General features: G+C 45.9%; 2 protein-coding genes, 1 long non-coding RNA gene and 1 pseudogene across 3 annotated transcripts in view; all 4 read right to left on the bottom strand.

Annotated features, from left to right (window-relative positions):
- The window catches only part of LOC137614828 (uncharacterized), a 131,960-nt gene that overhangs the window by 31,948 nt on the left and 76,438 nt on the right, over positions 1 to 23,574 (bottom strand). The window lies entirely within an intron of this gene.
- On the bottom strand, positions 531 to 2,115 carry LOC137614659 (uncharacterized). Its single transcript, XR_011039121.1, has 2 exons — positions 758 to 2,115; positions 531 to 646 (listed from the first exon to the last, which is right to left on the bottom strand). It is a non-coding gene; the product is annotated as an uncharacterized lncRNA (long non-coding RNA).
- On the bottom strand, positions 2,145 to 8,988 carry LOC137615493 (uncharacterized). Its single transcript, XM_068345417.1, has 3 exons — positions 8,067 to 8,988; positions 2,231 to 7,955; positions 2,145 to 2,186 (listed from the first exon to the last, which is right to left on the bottom strand). Exons 2-3 carry the CDS (start codon positions 7,412 to 7,414, stop codon positions 2,145 to 2,147), a joined length of 5,226 nt encoding a protein of 1,741 aa, XP_068201518.1. The 5' UTR covers positions 7,415 to 7,955; positions 8,067 to 8,988.
- On the bottom strand, positions 18,117 to 18,235 carry LOC137615584 (5S ribosomal RNA; annotated as a pseudogene).

Consider the following 23,574-nt stretch of genomic DNA (forward strand, 5'->3'; position numbering starts at 1 on the left):
CCTCCCTGGGTAAAACCCCAGTTGATGGGTTTCCGGTTACCGAACAAAGACTCTTTATTTGAAATGGGCTGCACCTAGGGTACAGCACACTTGGATTTGAGTCTTGGCAATCCACTCGGGGAAGCCGCTGAGGATTACTTCTCCCCGTCTCCTAAGGTAGGAGACATCAAAAGTTGGATCATACAACACACTAACTCTCTTGGTCAAAAGCCCAAGTGAGTAGAAAGGGCATCTTCCGTGTAAGGAAGCAATCTGCTGCTGGGTCTAAGGTTCATAGAGAGGGGCCTTCAGAGACTGAAGGACCCGAACCGCGTTCCCAGGAGGAGGTTGAGATCCGACGGGGGACAAGTTATCTCACACTTGCATAAGTAAAGGCATCGATGGGAGAGAATCCCCTTCCATAACATCAGTCACAAAGGACCGAACACTTCGCCTGGAAGACCGATGCTGATATACAGAAAACGAAATCGATAACACAACATATATATTTTAAGGTGGTGAAACATGGAGGTAAAAATAAAATACAAAAACTCAATTCAGTATTTTAATAAAAAAGTATATAGTACGAACAATCCTATTGAATTAACAATATCCTCTTTAGTTTCAATGACCTTTCTGTTATCGGCTATCGACTCTGCATCATAACCTGCAAGTTCAGACAATTACATTATAAACAAAAATTACCACTGAAGGCACAAACGTTAATATGAAACTATATCGCTTAATATACGGGCAATACACAAAAATTCTTAATTACCAATCGAGGATAAATTGGTCAGGTTACAATTACCGGTCGTTACTGTACCCAGGTAAGCCTACCACACCTACAATGAACAAGAAGGAAAGGGAACTAATTACACGTAGACCAACAATGTCAAATATTCTCAAATAAATAATATCGACATAATATATCAGTAACTAATTAATAACCTACCAGCGGAAAACAACACCATCCGTATAATGGGCTAAGACTGATCGATACAGTCCAACTGTAACACTAGCACTCGCAGAACTGTACGAGAAAAAATAAAGTAACAAAACTATTACGGATGCATAATACATGAAAAGTTTTACGTAACTTGTCCTTACAGAGTTATTTTATTGTTATTTTAGGTCACGTCAGGACTTCTGAAACCTCAACTAAAAGACACTAATGGCCTTACCTTAGCTAAAGGGCGAAGCATGTATGGCTTAAGTGAAGGATTTTATATCACGTTGGGCGCTCCGTGCCAGATGCAAAGTCCAGAGATGGGGAGAGAGAGAGAGTGAGCCTGTATTTAGCAAAGAGCCATTTTCAAAATGAAAGCACAAACGTCGACAGGATCCATTTGTAGTAAATGTCTTCCACTCAACAAGTCTGTTTAGCGCTCTTCATAGCAGCTCAGTACCCACGGTGTCCAAAAGTGAAAAGCGAGAGTGAACCCCTTAAGCTACACTCTCCGTCGAAGTAGCAGAATTCACTGACGACCATTTCTCCGCCGTGTCACACGTTAGCTCGGAAACCAAAACAAAGATTAGTTCCCGAGAATTATTGCTTGTCTTGGTCCTTAAGACCACCCAACAACAGATAAGGCCATTATGCAAATTAATTTAAAATTACATTCCAAAAAGCCTGTAAAGACATTTTACAAAAAACAGTCATGCACACAGAACATATAACAAAAAATTACCCCACTCAAGTCCACACAACTGCGTGAGAAATTAGAAAAAAAATTTATACAGAAAAATAAATTATATTTATTTTTGTACACTGGAGGGCACAGGATGCAAATTTCTCACCACTAGAAATTTGCATCATACCTTATAACTATAACATAAGTCGAGTCAAATTTCTGCTCCTAATGGCAGCTTTCCTGAGCGTCCTTTGGGGTGAACTCTCATTAATAGACAACTTACGGGAGCTCTGTTTGTCGTCATTATCTGAATTGTAGGATGCATCTGGAACTACCTTAAGATAAGGGATTAAAGTAGTGACATGTCTTTTAATCAACTCACGAGTCTTCCCTTTAAGTATAATAGCCCCGGTAGTTTCCCCCAAATCATTCTCCTCTATACCCTTCACAATTCCCAATGGAAAATTAATGGTTTTAGTGTTTGGTTCTTTGATGAGGACTATATCACCCAACTTCTGGTGACAAACTGGTCTATATCTGTCCTTGCGGTCCACAGCCTGAGCTACCAGGGTACTTAAAAACTCATTCTGGTAAGCTTCTAGAAGATTATACCTAACCTTACGAAGTTTTTCATACTCATCCTTTATTACTTCTGTAGGGCTGCTACTCATCTTCCACTCAGGATCATCAGGTACCTCTTGTAAATCTGGAATTAAATTCAACGACACCAGCTCGTACCCCTTGACTAACATTTCTGGAGTTATGGGCTCTGGGCAAGAATCTGCCTTAGTCTCCCTTAAAGACTCCTTAAAGGCTATTGGCCTCTTATTAGCTAAATGAACAACATTACACACTAAATATTCAAAATCAGGCAAAGAAAGTACCCAAGTTTTAATAGCTGAAAAAATAAGTTTCTTCACTAATTTTACGCAAGACTCTACAAGTGATCCTAGCTCACTATGGCCTTTAAAGAATTGCTGAAACTTTACATGCTTAATGCCATTAGACTCCAAATACAATTTAGTGTCAGGATCATTGATGAAGCTAGTGATTATGTTACCTCCTGCCACCAACTGCGAGCCTGGATCACTAACACAAAGCTGCGGGAATCCATATTCAAAAACATGTAATGAAAAGGCTCTCAAATACTCATTCACACTTAAATCTCGACAGATCTTCAAATTAATAGCCCTTGACCAAGTGCAGGTGAAACACAAAATCCATACCTTCATCTTTTCAGCTCCCTGTTTAACATTAAATGGTCCAATGAAATCAACAAAAATATTAGAAAATGGAACAGCAGGGGGACTAGAACGAAATTCTCGATAAGTGTTCTGGTTCAATCTCACACTTGTGTTAAACCTGTGGCATGAAACACATTGTTTAATGGCATTCTTAATGACAGAAAAATGTTTAGGAATGAAAAAGCACTTACGAAGCTCAGATAGGACAGAATAGCAACCACCATGCAATAATTTGGCATGTGTATCCATTATAATTAGTTTAGTCAAATAACTCTTGGGATAAAGCAATATAGGAAACTGTTTGTTATGCCCATACCATTTCTTGAACTTTGATTTTACTCTTAAAATGCCATCTGAATCTATGAACATATTAAGTTGGCTCACAAGTGGAGGTATATCCTTCAAAGGTTTACTCGAGAGTCTGAAGTAAGAAAATATTTCCATAAAGTGTTTCTGTTGATCTTCTAGAATTAATTTCCTTAAAGCTAAAGCAGAATAGTTTACATTATTCAAATTCTCTACTTCAACTCCCGCTTTCCTCTTCCAGTGGTCAACACAAAGCATTACCCTCCTGTAAATCAATTTAAGCTTTTCTAAAGTAGAATATTTCTCATGTTCAAGAAGAGGTTCACCTGGAAACGCACTCTGCTCAGCAACAGAAATACTAAGGGTATTAGTGTTTGAGCTAGGAACTGTGAAATAAAGAAACTCATTGCCAGGCACCACCTCAGGACCTGAAATAAAGAATGATTTAGAGACAAGTCTAGGAGAAAGGCATCGGGTGACACAGTCTGCTGGATTGTCTTTTCCAGCTATAAAGATAAAACTGACAGGTTTAATTTCACATAATTTCCTGATATTGCTTATCCTATTCTGTACAAATACTGAATGCTTCTGCATTTTGGAGTATGTACATTCTGATGCTTGCAGCCACTGCAAAGCACAACTGGAATCACAGTACAAATCTAAGCCATCAATGTCAATGGACTTCACACACGAAGGATCAGCCAGATCTCTATAAATCTCCATCAGGGTTTCTACCCCTAATGATATAGCATTCAACTCCAGTGCTGGAACGGACTTACCTTTCAACAACTTATTGATCAAGCGGTTCTTTGCCTGCAAAAAGCTAATCTCACCCGAGTCAATATCTTCAATGTATACCACAGTACCATAAAAATCACGACTTGCATCTGTGAATGCTTTCAGTCTAAATTTTCCATTTCTTTGCCCAATGAACCTCTGGACTTTCACCGGCTGGGAACCATTCACCTGCCTGCAAATGTTCCTCCATTCCCTTTGGAGACTGGGGGATAGTACTTGATCCCAAGCCAGCTCCTTTGAGCACTGAAGTCTATGCATATAAAGTCTACTTCTATTAAAGACAGGAATATTAAAACCAAAAACATCAAAGTTACTGGCAATAGTCTGCAAAACCTTACGTTTTGTATCAGCATCTGGGTTTAGCGAGATTTCCTTAGTATAAATTACATCATCAGCCCTATTCCATACAATACCAAAAAGGCTATTCTCAACCGGAGTATTGGTTTCAAACTTTGCATCAATTTCAGCCTGAAGGGTAACATCATTTGTTACTAACTGTTGTATCTCAAACTTATATGGGTTGAAAATATACGGCAACTGTGAACAAGCCCACTTCAAATACTGGGAATCAGCAGAACCAACAGCTCCATTGTCCATATAAAATAGAGAGTACAACAATAACTTAAGGTTCCTCAGCTGTGGGTCTGGTTCATATTGGTGCACTAGTATATAATACAGAGCTAGCAAGAGTAAAAATGGACTACAACGAAGACCAAAACTAAGTCTAACATTCTTGTAGGCTACAAGAGAGTAATCGTTCTTCTGTACATTTTTGAACCAAAAAAACAGCAACCTAGCTTGATCATTATTGTTCAAGGACAACATGTTAAAAGCTTTCTTAAGATCATATGTTAATAACAACTTATCAAACCTCAAGTGTAAGAAGGCTGAAGACAGCTTCTGGTTAAGGTTAGGTCCTGGATCTATACACTGATTATGAGAGAAACCACACTTAACTTTGACAGTTTCTTTGAGATTAGACAAAAACACAATACGGCACTTTGTGGTTTCTTTCTCAGGCCTAAAAACAGCCATGTGTGGGAGAAATGAATAATTTGGATGCTCTGCCTTAAATGAATCTAAGTCTGAAATCTTCTCAATTACTCCATCTCTTAACTGATCCCTAATTACCTGATCAACTAACTGCAAATGCCCATCCTTTTTCCGTAATTTCTTAAGATTTGCCTTTAGTATCAACCTTGAGAGATTTTCGTTAGTTGATAACCTATGTGCAATTTTGCTATTCCACAAGAGGGGAACTATAAGTCTTCCATCCGTTTCCCTTGAAAAATTACTCAACGCAAAATTCACCCACTTCTGATTAGTCTCTGACATAATACTTTCAGCACTATTGGCGTCCAGATTCAAAAAGCGGCGGCATTCGTGTTCAAGCACTTCATCTGTAGCTTTGAGCAATTTAGATTCTACAATCTGACCTTTATCATCTAACACTGCTATGTTACTGCCTACCTCAAGTTCCTTGTAATGTAGGTCACACACTTCATCATCCAAAAGAGGGTCAATTTGTATTTTACATAAGAAAGAACAGGTAGTAATTTGGGAGCAAGAGGAAAAATCAGTCCTGCTTGAACGTAGTGGATTAATTACTTCTAACCTCTCATTACAAATATTAGGCAGACCCAAAAATTTAATATTTTTGCTCAAATTTTCAAGGTTTCCCATTAGCAAAATACCATGCTGTGATTCAGTGTATACTGAAGGGGGGTTAAAACCAAAGGCTGCATCTTTACCCATTAAAGCGTAATGTGCATCAGATCCCAATAAAACCTGAACATTATCAATACTGTCACTGTCTTTACAAAGTTTCTTATCTGCCAATATGAATCCCTTATTCTCGAACGATTCCACTATCTTGCCTAACCCTGGAAGATTTAACTTTATATTAATGCTAGGAACCACAAGTGCAGGAACATTTGAAATACAATTGCCGAACTTCATAGGAAGTTGAATAAGTCTGCTTATATATTCTTTAGAACCATTAAACCCATTAACAGTTAATTTTACACTAGGTTCAAGAACAGGCAAACTACACTTATTAAGCAAGCTCTCTGTAACAAAGGAACTCTGAGAACAGCTATCCTTAAGACCTCTAAAAATACCATCCACTCCAGGAACAGTAAATGAAAAGGAAGGGAGTACTGTCTTATTGACAATACTAGGAAGAACTGCAATACTACTATTCACTTCATTAATGGAAGCTTCCCTCTTAACATCAGCTTTACCCGAATGTATTGGAGTACCTTCTTTATGCTTTCCTTCAGGGGGCGAAAGCTTAACTTCAGAAGACTTTGAGCACAGACAGTGAAAATGAAGCCCCGAACATTTCACGCACTTTTGACGAAATTCAAATCTACATTGCCTACTCATATGGTTAAGATTCCCACATCGAAAACATCCTTTCAGTATTTTCAAACGCTGAAGCTTTGCTTCTGGAGTGTCATAACGTTTGCATTTAAATATAGAATGATTATTTTCACCTTCTGCACAAAGTGTACAATAAAACCTCCTAACCTCAGGCAATGTCTTAATAGCTAAACTAGTAGTTTTCTGTCTAACACTAGATTGAAGAGTACGTAAAGAAACTTCACTTTTCAAGCAATTCTCATACCTCTCACAGGCAATAAAAAAATTGTCCATTATCTCCTGAACAGAAGGATAAGTCTTTGTAGTAATCTGAACCAATTCCCTCTTAAACTTGTCATTAAGTCCATTCCACATGAAATATTGAATAAAATCATCAGGAGTCATTTTAAGAGTCTTCACAGACTCAACAACTGTTCTTAAAATGGAAATAAACTTAAAAGGGTCATCAGATTCCCCCAATCTTAAACTCGTCAATGTTTTTATAGTAGAAGTTTTACGAACTACTTCCGAGGCAAAGGCTAACTTAAGCAAGTCTTTGGCGTCCTTGTAAGTCTGTTTGTCAGCTTCCAACGAATTCAACAAAACTTTAGCCCTTCCCTCTACCTGCTGTCTCAAAAGAAGTAACAAATCTCTGTCTGGGTAACTAAATGATTGGGTAGTGCTTTCAAACTCTGATATAAACCTAATGAAATCCTCCCCATCCGTACTATTGAACTTTGGTAATGGAGCTGTGGGCTGTTTAAGAAGACTTTTAGCAACCTCAACAGTTCCAGGTGCAGATGCCACCTCTAGGTGAGGAATACAATATTCTATCCTATCAAAATATTCAATACAGGTTGCAATCTCTGACTCCCTAGCATCCTCACTGAACTCCACATCCGAAATTCTAAGGGAAAATATTTCATCATTCAGATCAATAAGTAGTCTTTTATGACTTAGCAGTACACTTCTTTCAGAAATTTTTTGCCCAGCACTGAGAGTCGAAATGGACTCTATACGATTATAAATATCCGTAACCTTCTTCCTGATTATCTTGCGTTTTGAGATTAATGTTTTAAGATCAGACATCGTGAAGGAATAAATATAAAAAATATTAAATTCTTAGTCTTTTAAATGCGATAGCAACTTAACACTTACCACCACCCTCCAAATAAAAGAGCTTAACAGACAATAACAACTTCCAAATGGACAAACAAGATAAATAAGCAAATATATAAAATAGTTAACCTAGACACCGCGGATAATGCTTCAACGAGGGAAAAATCTCAATTCTAAAATAAACCGTACCGAAAAAATTGGAAAATAAAGCGAAACACGTCTCTCCCCCTCCCCCCATTCCGACTTTACCGAGCACTAAGTAAGCTAACGACCAACCTCCACATACACCACCTGACGTGCCCCACGTTGGGCGCCATATACAGAAAACGAAATCGATAACACAACAAATATATTTTAAGGTGGTGAAACATGGAGGTAAAAATAAAATACAAAAACTCAATTCAGTATTTTGATAAAAAAGTATATAGTACGAACAATCCTATTGAATTAACAATATCCTCTTTAGTTTCAATGACCTTTCTGTTATCGGCTATCGACTCTGCATCATAACCTGCAAGTTCAGACAATTACATTATAAACAAAAATTACCACTGAAGGCACAAACGTTAATATGAAACTATATCGCTTAATATACGGGCAATACACAAAAATTCTTAATTACCAATCGAGGATAAATTGGTCAGGTTACAATTACCGGTCGTTACTGTACCCAGGTAAGCCTACCACACCTACAATGAACAAGAAGGAAAGGGAACTAATTACACGTAGACCAACAATGTCAAATATTCTCAAATAAATAATATCGACATAATATATCAGTAACTAATTAATAACCTACCAGCGGAAAACAACACCATCCGTATAATGGGCTAAGACTGATCGATACAGTCCAACTGTAACACTAGCACTCGCAGAACTGTACGAGAAAAAATAAAGTAACAAAACTATTACGGATGCATAATACATGAAAAGTTTTACGTAACTTGTCCTTACAGAGTTATTTTATTGTTATTTTAGGTCACGTCAGGACTTCTGAAACCTCAACTAAAAGACACTAATGGCCTTACCTTAGCTAAAGGGCGAAGCATGTATGGCTTAAGTGAAGGATTTTATATCACGTTGGGCGCTCCGTGCCAGATGCAAAGTCCAGAGATGGGGAGAGAGAGAGAGTGAGCCTGTATTTAGCAAAGAGCCATTTTCAAAATGAAAGCACAAACGTCGACAGGATCCATTTGTAGTAAATGTCTTCCACTCAACAAGTCTGTTTAGCGCTCTTCATAGCAGCTCAGTACCCACGGTGTCCAAAAGTGAAAAGCGAGAGTGAACCCCTTAAACTACACTCTCCGTCGAAGTAGCAGAATTCACTGACGACCATTTCTCCGCCGTGTCACACGTTAGCTCGGAAACCAAAACAAAGATTAGTTCCCGAGAATTATTGCTTGTCTTGGTCCTTAAGACCACCCAACAACAGATAAGGCCATTATGCAAATTAATTTAAAATTACATTCCAAAAAGCCTGTAAAGACATTTTACAAAAAACAGTCATGCACACAGAACATATAACAAAAAATTACCCCACTCAAGTCCACACAACTGCGTGAGAAATTAGAAAAAAAATTTATACAGAAAAATAAATTATATTTATTTTTGTACAGCTGAAAAGTGTCTGAGATGCCTAGACATCTTTTCTGTAACCTGATGCGAAAGGCCTCTCTGAGAGGGGTAGTGAAGGATCGTCCCAGGCGAGAAGTCGAAGCAAAGCTACGGCTTAGGAAAGTGTTAGCATGTGGCTGCTTGGAAGATTGTGCCGTGGAGGAAGATCCCTCGGAACTCCGTCAGGAGCTGTAGAAGGTCCGGGAACCATTCTGCGGGATGCCATAGCGAAGCTATTGGAGTCATTGATAAGATCCTGCTTATCCTGACTTGGCTAAGGACTTTTTCCTCAGACCGAATCGGGGGGGGGGGTTAACAAGGCACACCTCAAGGGCGCCCCACCGATCTTGGAATACATCTTGTTTGAGGGCCTGGTTAACAGTCGAGTGGAGGCCTGAAGATCAGGGCCGCTGCAAGCATAATCACAGTTGGGGACCCCACAAAGTTAAGACTTTGTTGGAAACAAGATGATTCCAAAACACTAGGAGCCCACTATCTGGGTGGTTTTGCAAGCACATTCCTATACAAGGAATGACGCGAGCAGATGGGGGCAACTAGGTGTCCTCTGTCCATCTAAGGCTTCGTACTGCTAGATGGTTCTCTAAGAGAGGTGAATGCTGGTACCTCTCTGAATCGGGCCAACAGATGAGGATGGAATGGTGTGGCATATAACCCCCCTCTCTCTTTCGATGCATTATAGAGAGCATCAGGTCCAGAGAGAAGACGAGAAGACAGGCCTCTTTGCAGAAGCTCTCGTCTGCCACCCATCATCCACGGATTGTCCAGTGGTGAGGGGGGGGAGTGCATAGCAATAAACATACCTCGAGATGATATCGAGACGTGTAACCAATTGCACGTTCTTGCAACGATGGGGAACAGCCTGTTCTACCTCCAACTGCCACTAATACAGTGTGGTTGGCCGAATAAGACCGATACCAAATGGTAACCCAGTTAATCAGTACAGCTTATGTTATAATAGCGAATCTCCATAGAGATCGCTTTCCGGACAAGAGACTGTACGGTAATCACCAAATGCCTCCAACCAAACCCAAGAGGGGATTGAGACGTATCTTCAATCTATTGTTGGATGGGCAAAGAGCATAAGTCTACTACGGAGTAGTAACACCGAACTGTGCGCATGACAAGCATACATACGAAGTTCGACTTAAAAGTCGTATCCAGAACGGTTGGAGAACGTTGGAAACGTTCGTAACAGAGGTTTCTCGTCCTTAGAACAAAAAACGTTCGTACTTCTCCGTCTCCAATCGGTAAACTAGCATTTATATTAAATGTTCCCTACTAGGGAACACATATGCTTATGAGAAGTTTCCAGCCAAAGCCTTTGTAGGGGACTAAGACTTCCGATCGGGGGAAAGGAAAAAATGCCTATACGGAGGCAGAACATAAATGCCGTATGTCTGGTTACAGGAAAGTAGCCAAGTAATGTACTGAATAACCTGGTTTCAGTAAGGGATATAAATATACAACTTAATAGAATGGAGTTCTAATTGGAAGATGTATATAGCCCTTATTGGCAGAAAGATTGCTTGCACGCATATATGTACTGTACTTGTCCATTTGTGCTAGCGCATGCATATTCTCTGCCTCAAGGAAACGTTTGCAACGAATCTGGTTGTGGGAATAATGTATGTGCGACGAATTGCAACATTATTGCTGAAAGAAATTTGATCGTTGACTAACTGTAATATTTTCTTGAATGAGAGCGAACATGTTCTCAAACAAAATATACAGTTATAGAGGCGATCATTTCCCCTTTGGTTTACCCCTCCTCTTTATATGTGGGGCTAGCCAGTGTTCATTACACAGAAACGGATGTCTGTTTACCTGTGGGCTGGGTTTGAAACGTTCATAACGTAATGAAAAGATGCCCACGCTGTTGCTATCGTTCTTTTAACGTCAGCTAACAATGTTCCTTCGGGACTAATTGTTCGAAACAATAACCCCGTAAGGATAGAATAAAAAGTCTCGGAAGACTATCGTGTAAAAAGGCAAGTCGGTATACCCAGGGTACAATGACGGAGGAGGCTGCCTCCATCAAACCGTAGAACCGAGTTTAAGACCATAACCTCGCGGTTTTGTCTTGGCTAGAGTGTATGCTCCAGGAAAGCTTACGGCCTTCCTGAAGTTTTAACACCCTTTGAAGTTTTGTAAAAACTTCTCAGGAACGAGTCTCCCGAAAAAGGGTGAAGTCTCGTATGTGGGGGTTTGCTTCAAGAAGGCCAGACATAATTGCCATCGACCGCTTACCTAAAGGGGTTGCGAACGCTTTCTCGATAGTGAGAAAACTACCATCAAAATCAGGCAAGGCCTGCCAGGGGAAATGAACTGCTATGTAAAGAATTTTTCATTCCCCGCTCGTTTCCATCTGCTAACCAAACCACTCGAAGTGGGAAGGTGGAGGAAAGATGACGGTGGCTCGTTCGAAAACGAAAGGATCGGTGCTGGCGAAACCAGACTACCTGATATAGTAATCAGCTGGGAGTGTAGAGTGACGTATCAAGTCACACCTTTGGAAGACCCATCCCGTAGAGGGGGGTGGTCGACCATAGAGTTTTCAGAAGACTCTGGATTGCGGAAACAGATGGGGTTCAGATGAGAACCTAGTTGTCAGAATCTATTTGTGAATTCCTTTCTCACGACCTTAAGGGGTGTTGTGCCGAGAACTTTGTCGCTGATTCCTGATGAATTTCCAGGAATCGTGTTACGTGACCAGGATCCAAAGGAACTGTGTCATAGTTACCTGTAGAGATTCGTAAACCCTTAGGCAGCAGGCATCCCTCTGTCATCAGAATAAAATTCTTGATGACGATGGGCGCGCGCGAACAATTCACGGGACGAGAGTTCGAAAACTCTGTCATGAGAGTAAACCTCTTGTGCACCCATGAACACTTCGCGCAACGAGAGTCCGAAAAACTCTGTCATATAAGTATGGCTATGATCATGAGAACCCAAAGGTTCTGCGTGAACTGCGTTGTGAGACCCCGAAGGGTCATAAGAGTTGTTCGCGCACTTCAACTGATTGCAGGCACCTGGTTGTTCGTGCGTGCGAGCCCAATATGGTCGTGCGCGAGCGCCAATACGGTCGTGCGCTCCAATCCGATCGTGTGCGCGTGCCAATATGGTCGTGCGCTCCTATCTGATCGTGTGCGCTAATATGGTCGGGCACGCGGGCCAATATGGTGCGTGCGCTCTTGCGCCGAACTGTTGGTAGGCGGAGGGGAGCTCGTGCGCGCGCCCTTCCTGATTACGCGCACCTTTTTCGCGCTCGTGGAGCGCATGAGGTTGTTTGCACACCTGGCACGCATAAGGTTGCTCGTGCGCATGGCGCGCCACAGGATGTTCGCGCGCATGGCGCGCCACAGGATGTTCGCGCGCATGGCGAGCAACAGGATGTTCGCGCATATGGCGCGCCAAAGGATGAACCCGCGCGCCAAGACAGTCACGCATGCCAGGACAGTCGCGCGCGCCAAGTTGATCGTGCATGCCGATTTGATCGCGCGCCAAGTCGATCGTGCACGCCGATTTGATCGTGCGCGCCAATTTGGCCGTGTGCGCCAACTTGGCTGTGCGCGCCAACTTGGTCGTGTGCGCGAGAGCTCTCAGGTTGGTGAGAGAACTCACTGCTACGCTCACCCGAAGGTTCACGATAGCTTGTGTTGTGTGAGAGCGAATGATCAACACAACGAGAGTTTGAAAACTCTGTCATAAAAAGAATGACTGAGGTCACGAGAACCCGAAAATTCAGCGTGAACTGTGTTGCGCGAACCCGAAGGGTCAGCGCAACGAGAAACCGAAGTTTCCCTGTCACTAAACACCGAAGTGTCGGAGTGACTAAAGTTACGAGAGCCCAAGGGTTCGCGTAACTAATGTTACGAGACCCCGAAGGGTCAGTATAACGAGAAACCGAAGTATCCCTGTCACAAAACGCCGAAGTGTCAGTGACTAAAGTTACGAGAGACCTAGGGTTCAACGTAACTGATGTTACGATACCCCGAAGGGTCAGCACAACGAGAAACCGCAGTTTCCCTGTCACAACACACCGGATTGTTAGAGTGACTAAAGTTACGAGAGCCCAAGAGTTCAGCGTAACTAATAGGTTTGTTCTCCCGAAGGAGAATGTCGCTTAAGAGAAAGCTCTCGCTCCACCCCTGAAGGAGAACCATAAGCGTAACGGGGGATCGCCGATGCCCAGAGGCGGTCTTCTCTCGAGGACGAGAGACTCGTACCCCCGAAGGGATAACCTGCTTCTGCCACCGCCCCTAGTGGATTTGCAAGCTCCTACAAGTTATTTCTTGCAAACGAGAGGGAAGTTCTCCCAATGGAGATCGCCTAAGACAAGCTTTCTCCCAGCTCTATGGGAATAAATCGTAGGCGTAAAATATCTCTCTCGCGAACAAGGGAGAAGTCCTCCCGAAGAAGAACATCGCCTAAAACAAGCTTTCTCCCAGCTCTATGGGAAAAAAGAGTAGGCGTAAGAAACTCTCTCGCGAACGAGAGAGACGTCCTCCTGCAAGAGGACATAGCCTAAGGCAAGCTTTCTCCCAGCTCTATGGGAAAAAAGCGTAGGCGTAAGAAACTCTCTCGCGAACGAGAGAGAGGTCCTCCTGCAAGAGGACATAGCCTAAGGCAAGCTTTCTCCCAGCTCTATGGGAAAAAAGCGTAAGCGTAAGAAACTCTCTCGCGAACGAGAGAGAAGTCCTCCTGCAAGAGGACATAGCCTAAGGCAAGCTTTCTCCCAGCTCTATGGGAAAAAAGCGTAGACGTAAGAAACTCTCTCGCGAACGAGAGAGAAGTCCTCCTGCAAGAGGACATAGCCTAAGGCAAGCTTTCTCCCAGCTCTATGGGAAAAAAACGTAGGCGTAAGAAACTCTCTCGCGAACGAGAGAGAAGTCCTCCTACAAGAGGACATAGCCTAAGGCAAGCTTTCTCCCAGCTCTATGGGAAAAAAGCGTAGGCATAAGAAACTCTCTCACGAACGAGAGAGAAGTCCTCCTGCAAGAGGACATAGCCTAAGGCAAGCTTTCTCCCAGCTCTATGGGAAAAAAGCGTAGGCTTAATAATCTCTCTCTCGCGAACGAGAGAGAAGTCCTCCCGAAGAAGGACATCGCCTAAAACAAGCTTTCTCCCAGCTCTATGGGAATAAAGCGTAGGCGTAAAATATCTCTCTCGCGAACAAGGGAGAAGTCCTCCCGAAGGAGGACATCGCCAAAGACAAGCTTTCTCCCAGCTCTATGGGAAAAAAGCATAGGCGTAAGAAACTCTCTCGCGAACGAGAGAGAAGTCCTCCTGCAAGAGGACATAGCCTAAGGCAAGCTTTCTCCCAGCTCTATGGGAAAAAAGCGTAGGCGTAAAAATCTTTCTCGCGAACGAGAGAGAAGTTCTCCTGCAAGAGGACATAGCCTAAGTAAAGCTTTCTCCCAGCTCTATGGGAAAAAAGTATAGGCGTAAACAAAAATCACTCTATCTCTCTCCCTCGCGCGAGAGAGAGAGAAGTTCCCCTCGATGGAGAAACAACAAGATGAAGGTTGACAGCAAATGCTACCTCGTAATGATTGCAGCTCACAAGCTACCACATGGAGCGCAGGATAACGAACAGGGCGGCTGTAGCCCTCACACTTGTGTTCTAGTCGCTGTTACCTGTGAAAAAAGGAAGTTGTTATCAATTACAATTCATGCTCCGTTGCACAAAATACACTATTCGGGGAATAAGTCACCTTCCTTGTAAGATAATTCCTCGAAAGGGAGCTGAACTGTTAGAAACTTTAATGAAACAAACACACGGCAGTGTTGAGAACCTGGCGAATGACAACTCCCTACGGCGGAGGCTGTTGGATACGATGTCAACAGCAATTAAAGTTACACGTATCTAACAACGTATAATTCCATTTATACATACAGTAGGGTCCCGAATTATACGTGTTCGAATTATACGATTCCCCTTTTATGCCATAGCTATTTTTCAAAAATAAATTTTCTGTATCTGCGAAGCTGTTCAAAGTCTGCTAGTCAAGCACTACAAAATGTATCAAATCTATTATCTTTTTAAGTATATTGGTAGCCCTAAATACGGTGATTTATAATAAATGTTACAAAATGATATCAACATTACATCTTATTAACATAATTTCATTATAAATATGACAAATTCGAAGATAATTTGTATTTTTCATAACCATACAAACCTTGGCTATTTACATTGGGTTTACCTTTTAGCGCAGCTGAAATGGCGAGCCATTAGAAATTAACGAGGGTATATTACCCCCGCGCTAGTTAGCGGGGGGGGGGGGTAGGGGAGTGGTAGCTAGCTACCCCTCCCCCCCCCTCACACACAGATGAATGCTCACTTTCACTTAGAGGTAGGAATTGTCTTGGCGGACAGGGCTGGCGGGCAAATATGTGTAAATAGCTAAAGTTTGTATGGTTAGGAAAAATACAAATTATCTTCGAATTGGTCATTTGTTCCGTAACCGAAATACAAACCAAGCTATTTACATTGGGGACTTACCCATTAGGTAGGGTGGAAAGTCCCCAGCCATACTGGCTTTGGCTTTACCCGGGGACTCAGAATCCGAGTGAGTCGCACTCGAGAAAAGGAGTCCCTGCACCTCACAAGTTCCTTGCTCCGCAAGGAACCGTGTGGCCTACATAAGCTTGTGTGTGAAGGAAGAAGTGTGACCCGTCCTAGGCAGTTGACCTGGAGTTCCAGAAGGAACTCTGGGTTAGGACGTTCCCAATACCACCTCGTCAGGGTATGGGGGACGCGACAGTATTGACTCAATACTCGGAACACAAGGAAGCATGGTTTACCTGCAGAGGTTCGAGGTCAGCTATGCAGAGACCAGGATGCTGCCTCCCCGTAGAGGGGATGATGAAGAAAGAAATAAGGGCCAGACATACTTCTTTCGTTCATGCAGACTAAAACCTGATAACAATGCCCTCAACCTTCTGCTACCTGTCCAAAAAGGAGCCTGAGGTTAGACCAGCTGTTGTGTAGCCACCACAGAGCGATAGAAAACGTATCGAGACTCTTGTGGGTCACGCCCTGCAGGAAGCGGGCTGCGAAGGTCATTAGACGCTTCCAGACTCCAGCTTGTAGCACCTGCGTCACAGAGTAGTATTACTCGAAGGCGAGGGACGTTGCGATGTATCCAACATCGTGCTGTAGGGCGACGTGACGGGGGAGGGTCTGGAGACAGGTCGAGATGAATGTCCTTGAGTCCGGGCTGAAGAGGTATACTGGTGACTCTCCCCAGTGTCCTCCTTGTGCTCCCAAATCGGCTGCAACTGAGGACAAACTGCAGCTGTTCCCAAAGATAACCTCTCGATTCCTTTACTGGCAAGAAAGAGAAGGTCTTGGGACATCAGATACAGAATGGAGACTCGAAATCTTGAAGGAATTGGACCGAAGGGCCGGGACCCCCAGATTCTGAGTCTAGCCAACAACTCAGGAGCGAACCTGAATGTTGCCTTCCCCTCTTCCATAGAAAGGGGGAGTCGTACGAGACCAAGAAGATTGCTTACACACTGGCCGTGGCCAGAGTGAGCAGGAGACCCAAGGCGGAATACAATCCGAGGCCTGTTGTAAAGGGTCTTGAGAAGATCTCTTAAAGGACTAAAAGTCCGAGCCATGCTCCAAGTTGGAGGTCTTCCTCCGACTAGAGCAGGGACGATCGTAGCTTCGCATGAGCGAGGAAAGATCCAGCGGGCAGGAAAAAGTTATTCCTTTAAGCTTGAAGGTCAGGGAAAGGCTGAGCGACAGGCTTCATTGCCGAGAGCAGAAAGGAGTTTCCTCACGCCGAAAGGCAATAAGACCGTTATTGCTGGAGAAGAGGCCTCAAGGGAAGAGGTATATCTCTCACGGCACCAACCACCGCAGACTCTTCACTTTGCCTGGAAGACCCCTGCGGATGACTATCGCAGATGACGCGACCTCCGTACCGCGATTGTAGCAGGTTGTCTCTTCTTGAGGAGGAGGCGTAGTGTCTCCAGGCATGAAGCCGAAGCGACGCCCCCGGTTCGGGAGAGATGTCGCAGTGTGGTTGTTTGAGTAGTCTGCGCCGTGGGAGAAGCTCTCCCGGGAGTTCCGTCAGGGGAAGCAGAGGGTCCAGAAACCGTTCTGCGCATAGTCCCAATGGAGCTCTCCCATTGAAAGGTTGACAGACAACCTGGTCTTGTTGAGACCCATTGTCCACAGACAAAAAGGAGGGAAGACGCAGGCGTCGAAGTTGTCCCACCATCATCGGAATGCATCTTGCCAGAGTCTCGGGGTCTGAGACTGGGGGGAAGAACAGCAGAAGCTTGAGGTTCCAAGCTGTCGCGATCAGGTCCCCCAGACCAGGACTTGCTGGTTACTCAAGGTCAAAGACCCCCAGGTACACTCTCTCTACGAGGCTCTGCTCGGATAGTCGGAGAGAACATTCCCCTGCCTGGAATGAGAGAGCCGATGGTGGTATTGAGAGAATCTCAATCATCCCGGTATCTACTGCAAGATGTGAAGGTGTGAAAATGCGTCCCCTGCTGGTTAGAACACGCCAGAATCATGAAGTCGACGCGCACGGGGCGACCCGGCAGGAGCTGTAGGATCTGTAGAGGGGCCAGACTACAGCCCCTAAGCCTGCCTGAATGATGGAGAGGTATCCTTCAGGTCTTGACCATAGGCCTGGACCAAAACCTGCCCCCCCCCCCCCCCCTTTCCTTTGACGAGTCCGAGAACAGCATCAAGAATGTGGGGAAAGGACGAGAATATCCACTACCATCAAGAGGCTCCATAGGTCAACCCCCATTGCAGGTCTAATAGTTCCGCTGGTCCCATAGGGGCCAGGAAGTCCGGTTAAACGTTGCCTGAAGCCACCGGAACTTGGACCGCCCCACATGGAACTTATCCTGAGGCGACCGTTCGGACTACAGATGGGTCAATGTGGAAAGGAGAACTAGGAAACGTTCCAAGGTAGGGCTAAAAGCTCTGCTTGACTGAGAACAGGTACTGCGACTCTCCTCAGTCTTGCCACAGTCAACTGAAAGGAAGGCTCGGAGGATGTGGCAACAGAATCTGGCGTCCCCAGGTGGTCACCTATCCAAGTACCGACCAGAACCGACGTTGCTTAACCTCGCTGGACGGACGAGAAGCGGGGTTTCCAACGTGGTAAGGCCGTTGACTCAATATCATGGCCAGATACTCCAGATGTTGAGGCAGAAGAAGAGAAGGCTCCAAGCAAAATACCATGAACCCACACTCATGGAAGCATCCGGAAGCTTGTTCCGGCGCTGAAGAAGGTCGAACCCGAGCCTACCGGAGTTGACCAGCCCTCCAAAAAGCAGAGGAGGCGGAAGCCTGCACTTGAGCGGCCATGAGGAAAGCAGGGAGAGTTCTCTGGGGAAAAAAACCTGCTATGCCACAGCGGGATAGCCACACTGCATCATAAGCAGGAATACTTGCAGTCTAGGCTGAATTCGACAAGCTCCCTGGAAGATGGATGGAATGGCAACAAAGTACCCGTCCTTCCGATCCAGGGTTTAAGGAGTCCTGTCGCCTCGTTACCAGTCTGATCGATTCTGCTGTTCTACGCTGGCCGAAGTTTGTTCGACAAACTTGATCAGGGCTGAGAGGTCGACTACGGAACTCCCCTCTCAGATCCTTTCTTACAAGAAAGGATCGACTGAAGAGGCCGGGGGTGAAGCCGTCGATAATCCTATGGAAGACCTTCGCCTAAGGTATGGATCATTCTGCCCAACCGGGCAACTCTTGCTGACGCTATGGCATAGAGGTTCAGAGACACTGAATTCGCTGACAGAGACGGCAGGCGCGATATCCTTGGCTGATCACAGAGATTGTGCGGGAATGGGCATCGGGAAGCTGTCATCCGGATGAGTAACCTTAAGCATCCTCCCAGCGAAAAACCTGCAATCCTAGAGTTCGTGAACTCTGCTACTCCTTTTAGGACTATGCCCCCCCGGGGGAGCCTCCTGTGCCATCTGTTCCTGACAGGAGGAAACTGCAATTGGACACCTTGTCCCAGTTGTCATAGCCGATAACTTAGGCCAACGTGGTTGAAAGAAAAGGGCGCTGGAGCCCTGCAGAGTCTGGAAGAAAGCGCCTTGGAGGAGTGAAAACGGAAGTCGATTTCCTCCGCACAGCCACTGTCTAAGTCTCTGTCCTTGGGCACAAACAAACTCTTCTCAGGGATGGAAGGGTGCCTGAGGTTGTCGACCTCCACAGATGAGACACCCGAAGGAAGCCCTCAGTCAGCGCGTCCACATGGTACAACATCGAGCTTGTCCGCAAGTTAGATACTTAACAACGAAAGGCCAAGGTGCCTGAGCCCGAAAGGAGGAAAGTACCCATGATCTTCCTATAGTTTCCTTGAACCAAACCTTGGGCCGTAACCGAGGAGGGAAAGGACCTGGTAAGCCCCCAGAGGAAGGGGTAAGCAGTCACCCCTTGGCCGATGGAGAAATCTCGAACGGAAAGCCCCCCGCCAAAAATCCTTCCAGGGAATGACGGGGAAGGGCTAACCCAGGTTCTGGAAAAAGGAGTGTTGCTCAGACCTCCCTGAAGTTTCTTCCTATTCTTGCAAGTGTCATGCTCTGCGTTTACGGGGTGAGGCCGTGTTCTGGAAATACGCTCCAGAAGAACTCGCCAGGCTGGCCATGCTGCGAAAACCCCAATGGGAATCGTGGTCGCAATCGCCCTGGAGCTCGCGCGATGGTAATTCAAAGATTTGCGCGTGGGCGAACGTGGAAGCGCCCATGCGCGGTCACGCAGGAACGCAAACGAAGGTGAGCGAAGGAGCGCAGAAGGAGCGCGAGTGTGGTAGGAAGGGCGAGAGCTGGTGGTCGGCGAGCGATAACCCAAAGACGAGCAATGGATACTGCAAGAATTAGGCCGATGTTCGTGCGAAGAAACCCTGTAGGTTCGAGCGATGGAACACCGTTGGTTCGCGCGACGGAACACCGTCGGTTCGCGCGACGGAACACCGTCGGTTCGCGCGACGGAACACCGTCGGTTCGCGCGACGGAACACCGTCGGTTCGCGCGACGGAACACCGTCGGTTCGCGCGACGGAACACCGTCGGTTCGCGCGACGGAACACCGTCGGTTCGCGCGACGGAACACCGTCCGTCCGTGCGATGGAAAACCGTTGGTTCGCGCGCGGGCGAACATTGGAGAGCATGTGTGTGGGCGCGCAGGCGAATGATTGCGCGGGCGCGCAGGCAAGCGGTCGCGCGGGCGCGCAGGCGAGCGATCGCGCAGGCGAAGGGTCGCGGAGGCGAACGGTCGCGAGGGTGGGCAGGTGAATGAGCGCGAGTCCGAGGCGGCGAACGCAAGCGTTAGCGCGATGGCAAGGAAACGCGCTGCTGCGTGGGCGAGGAAGACCGCTGGCGATATGGATAAACAGGCGATCGGTGGTGAGCTGGTGAGCACTAACGCGCAGGTTAGCGATGGTACGTTGTGGCATGTCGACGCGTTGGCGAGCAATGGCGAGCAGCATGCGCAGGTGAGCGATCGCGCGATGGCGAGCAGCATGCGCAGGTGAGTGATTGCGCGATGGCGAGCAGCATGCGCAGGAGGGCGATCGCGCAATGGCGAGCAGCATCCGCAGGTGAGCGATCGCGGAATGGCGAGCAGCATCCGCAGGTGGGCGATCGCACGATGGCGAGCAGCATCCGCAGGTGGGCGATCGCGCGATGGCGAGCAGCATGTGCAGGAGGGCAATCGCGCGATGGGGAGCAGCATCCGCAGGTGGGCGATCGCGCGATGGCGAGCAGCATCCGCAGGTAGGCGATCGCGCGATGGCGAGCAGCATCCGCAGGTGGGCGATCGCGCAATGGTGAGCAGCATCCGCAGGTGGGCGATCGCGCGATGGCGAGCAGCATGCGCAGGTGGGCGATGGCGAGCTAGTAGCTGGCGAACCATGTTCCTTCAGAAGCGTTAGAGAACGTTGGTGCGCCGGCTGTAACACACGCGGGCGATCCGGAGATCGCCGAGAGACAGGTGATCGCTGACGTGTAGAACGCTGTTGAATAGGCGATACTAAAATCGCCTGTGCGCGCTGGCGAGCAGGTGAACGCTGGCGAGCAGGTGAACGCTGCCGAGCAGGTGATCGCTGGCGAGCTGATGATCGCTGGTGGGCTGATGATCGCTGACGAGCAGAAGGCAACGCGTGGAAGCCTGCGCATAGAAGAAGAGTCCTTGACCCAGACCTGAACCGAAGTTCTAGATCGCGAGGGCGAACGTGGGCGCACAGGGCGCGTAACAGGAACCAACAGGAACAGCCGGGATGATCATCATGAGAGCGCTGACGAACAGGAGAGCGCTGGCGAAAGGAGAGCGCTAGCGATCAGGAAGCGCTGATGAGCAGGAGAGCACCTGTGCGCTAACACTGAGCAGGAGCAGGAGAGAACACAGCAGAAGGGCGCGCAGGGGAACCCTGACACGCAAGGGAAGAACCCCCGTGGGAGGCAACCCTTTGCCCCGAAGGGAACGTTGTCCGTCGGGAGACAGATGTCCATCGGAAGACCGTTGCCTGTCCGCTGGGAGACTGATGTCCGTTGGAAGACCGTTGCCCGTCGGAAGACGAGATCAGACTGCTGTCCATCTGCACCAAGGCGGATGATCAAGAAGAAGGAGTTGTAGGCTGCAAACGGAGATTCAAAAAGGCGCCTCTTAGCACCCTTATAGGGCGATGAGAGGCCCTTACGACGAGGCGGACGGTGGGCCTTACGGCGAAGGAGGCCAACAGCAACAGCAGCAGAAGAATCCTCCGAAGAGGAGTCTCTATGAGTGTACTCTCTCGCGAACGAAAGAGAAACACTTCGTAGAAGAGACTGGTCAGCCAGTGACCTAAAAGGAGCAATCCTGCGAAGAGGGGCTCCTGCAGTTGCCCAGCCCCTTGAGCGAAACTGCAGGTGTGACCGCTCAGCACCAAGAGCATAGTCGCACGAAAAAAAGGCAAGAGAAGAACCCCCCAAAAGGGGAAAAACTCAAGCCTGGACAGGAAAAACTTCCCTCGGAAGGAAAGTTACCCGCCCAAGGAGGCAAGCCTCCTGAGAGTTCTAAAATGAACTGGAGAGCTGTCCGTCGTCACGGGAGTACTTCCAGTAGAAGGAAACACGCCCCTGACGAAAATACAAGGGGGGAGGCAGCAACAGCCGAATCCCCAGGCCTCAACAAGACAGCTCACACCGTTGCCATATTACAGAAACGAACTAGATCGGTAACTGTAAAAAAATAAAACAAAAATCATTAGTACACATTCATTCCCCCGGGAAGGCTTCGAAGAGGAATCCCGAGGGAAAGGAAACAAGAATTACACAACAGGTACGTGCCCTCACAACCACTTACACTCACGGAAGGAGAGCTGTAACCAAAACAGAATTATAACAATTATAATTATGAAACTATGTAATTATGTAATTTAAAAAGGAATGAACACTAAAGAAAGAACGAAAACCTCGAAAGGAATCGTTCTACAGGCTGAAAAATTAACAACCACAATTAGATTCATAAACTAATTGAGACAAACGTACGGCGTAGCAACCCCCCCCCCCCCCACACGGTAGGAAGCTACAAGGGCGTAGTAACACGTAGTAAAAGGGTGAACGACCTCAAGAGAGAGACAGAGATAGAAAGCCATAAGTCAAACTCGATCGCCACCCATAAAATTATGCCATGGTGGCCTAACTGCCGAGGACTCCACGTAGATATCGTACACTACACACACAACTCTGAAAAGGAAACTTACTGATTTCTATACTCAGATATATATACAAACATGAAAACATGTTTACATATATATTGAGTAAAAGAAAAGTAAGCGATTAAGTAAAGACAAAACAAACAATGGCTGCCAAGAGAGGACCAAGACAGAGATGTCTGTCACAGTCCGAGCCAAAAGTGAAAGTGAGCATTCATCTGTGTGTGAGGGGGGGAGGGGTAGCTAGCTACCACTCCCCTACCCCCCCCCCAACTAGCGCGGGGGTAATACACCCACCGTTAAATTCTAATGGCTCGCCATTTCAGCTGCGCTAAAAGGTAAACCCAATGTAAATAGCGTGGTTTGTATTTCGGTTACGGAACAAAGCCTATTTAAGGATACAATTCCACATCAACAATAAAATCAACTATGGGAGTCCAGCTGACAAAATGTAAACAGAATTGTGGTTACGTTCTCGGCAATCTTTATCTTTCTCCAACCTTTTGATAATTTTAATGGTAGTGTTAATGATGGTATATCATGTGAAGAATTTTCTTCACTACTCTTCTTCTTCATAGTTTATACATAGACTTTGTTATTGTTCGTGACGTCACGGCAGGGAAAAATGTGAGTAATGTGTCTTTCTTGAGCGAGTGTCCCAAGATTAATACTTATGTGTTTTTTGTATACATTATTCTACCGTAAGTATTTAGGTACAGTATTTTAAATCTCTTAATTACAACTCAAGTCTGCTAGTCTAGGAGGTATGGTTGTCCACGCACGTGAGCCCGACTTGCTAAAT

This window comes from Palaemon carinicauda, chromosome 21 (genome assembly GCF_036898095.1).
Source record: "Palaemon carinicauda isolate YSFRI2023 chromosome 21, ASM3689809v2, whole genome shotgun sequence".
Lineage (NCBI taxonomy): Eukaryota > Metazoa > Arthropoda > Malacostraca > Decapoda > Palaemonidae > Palaemon > Palaemon carinicauda.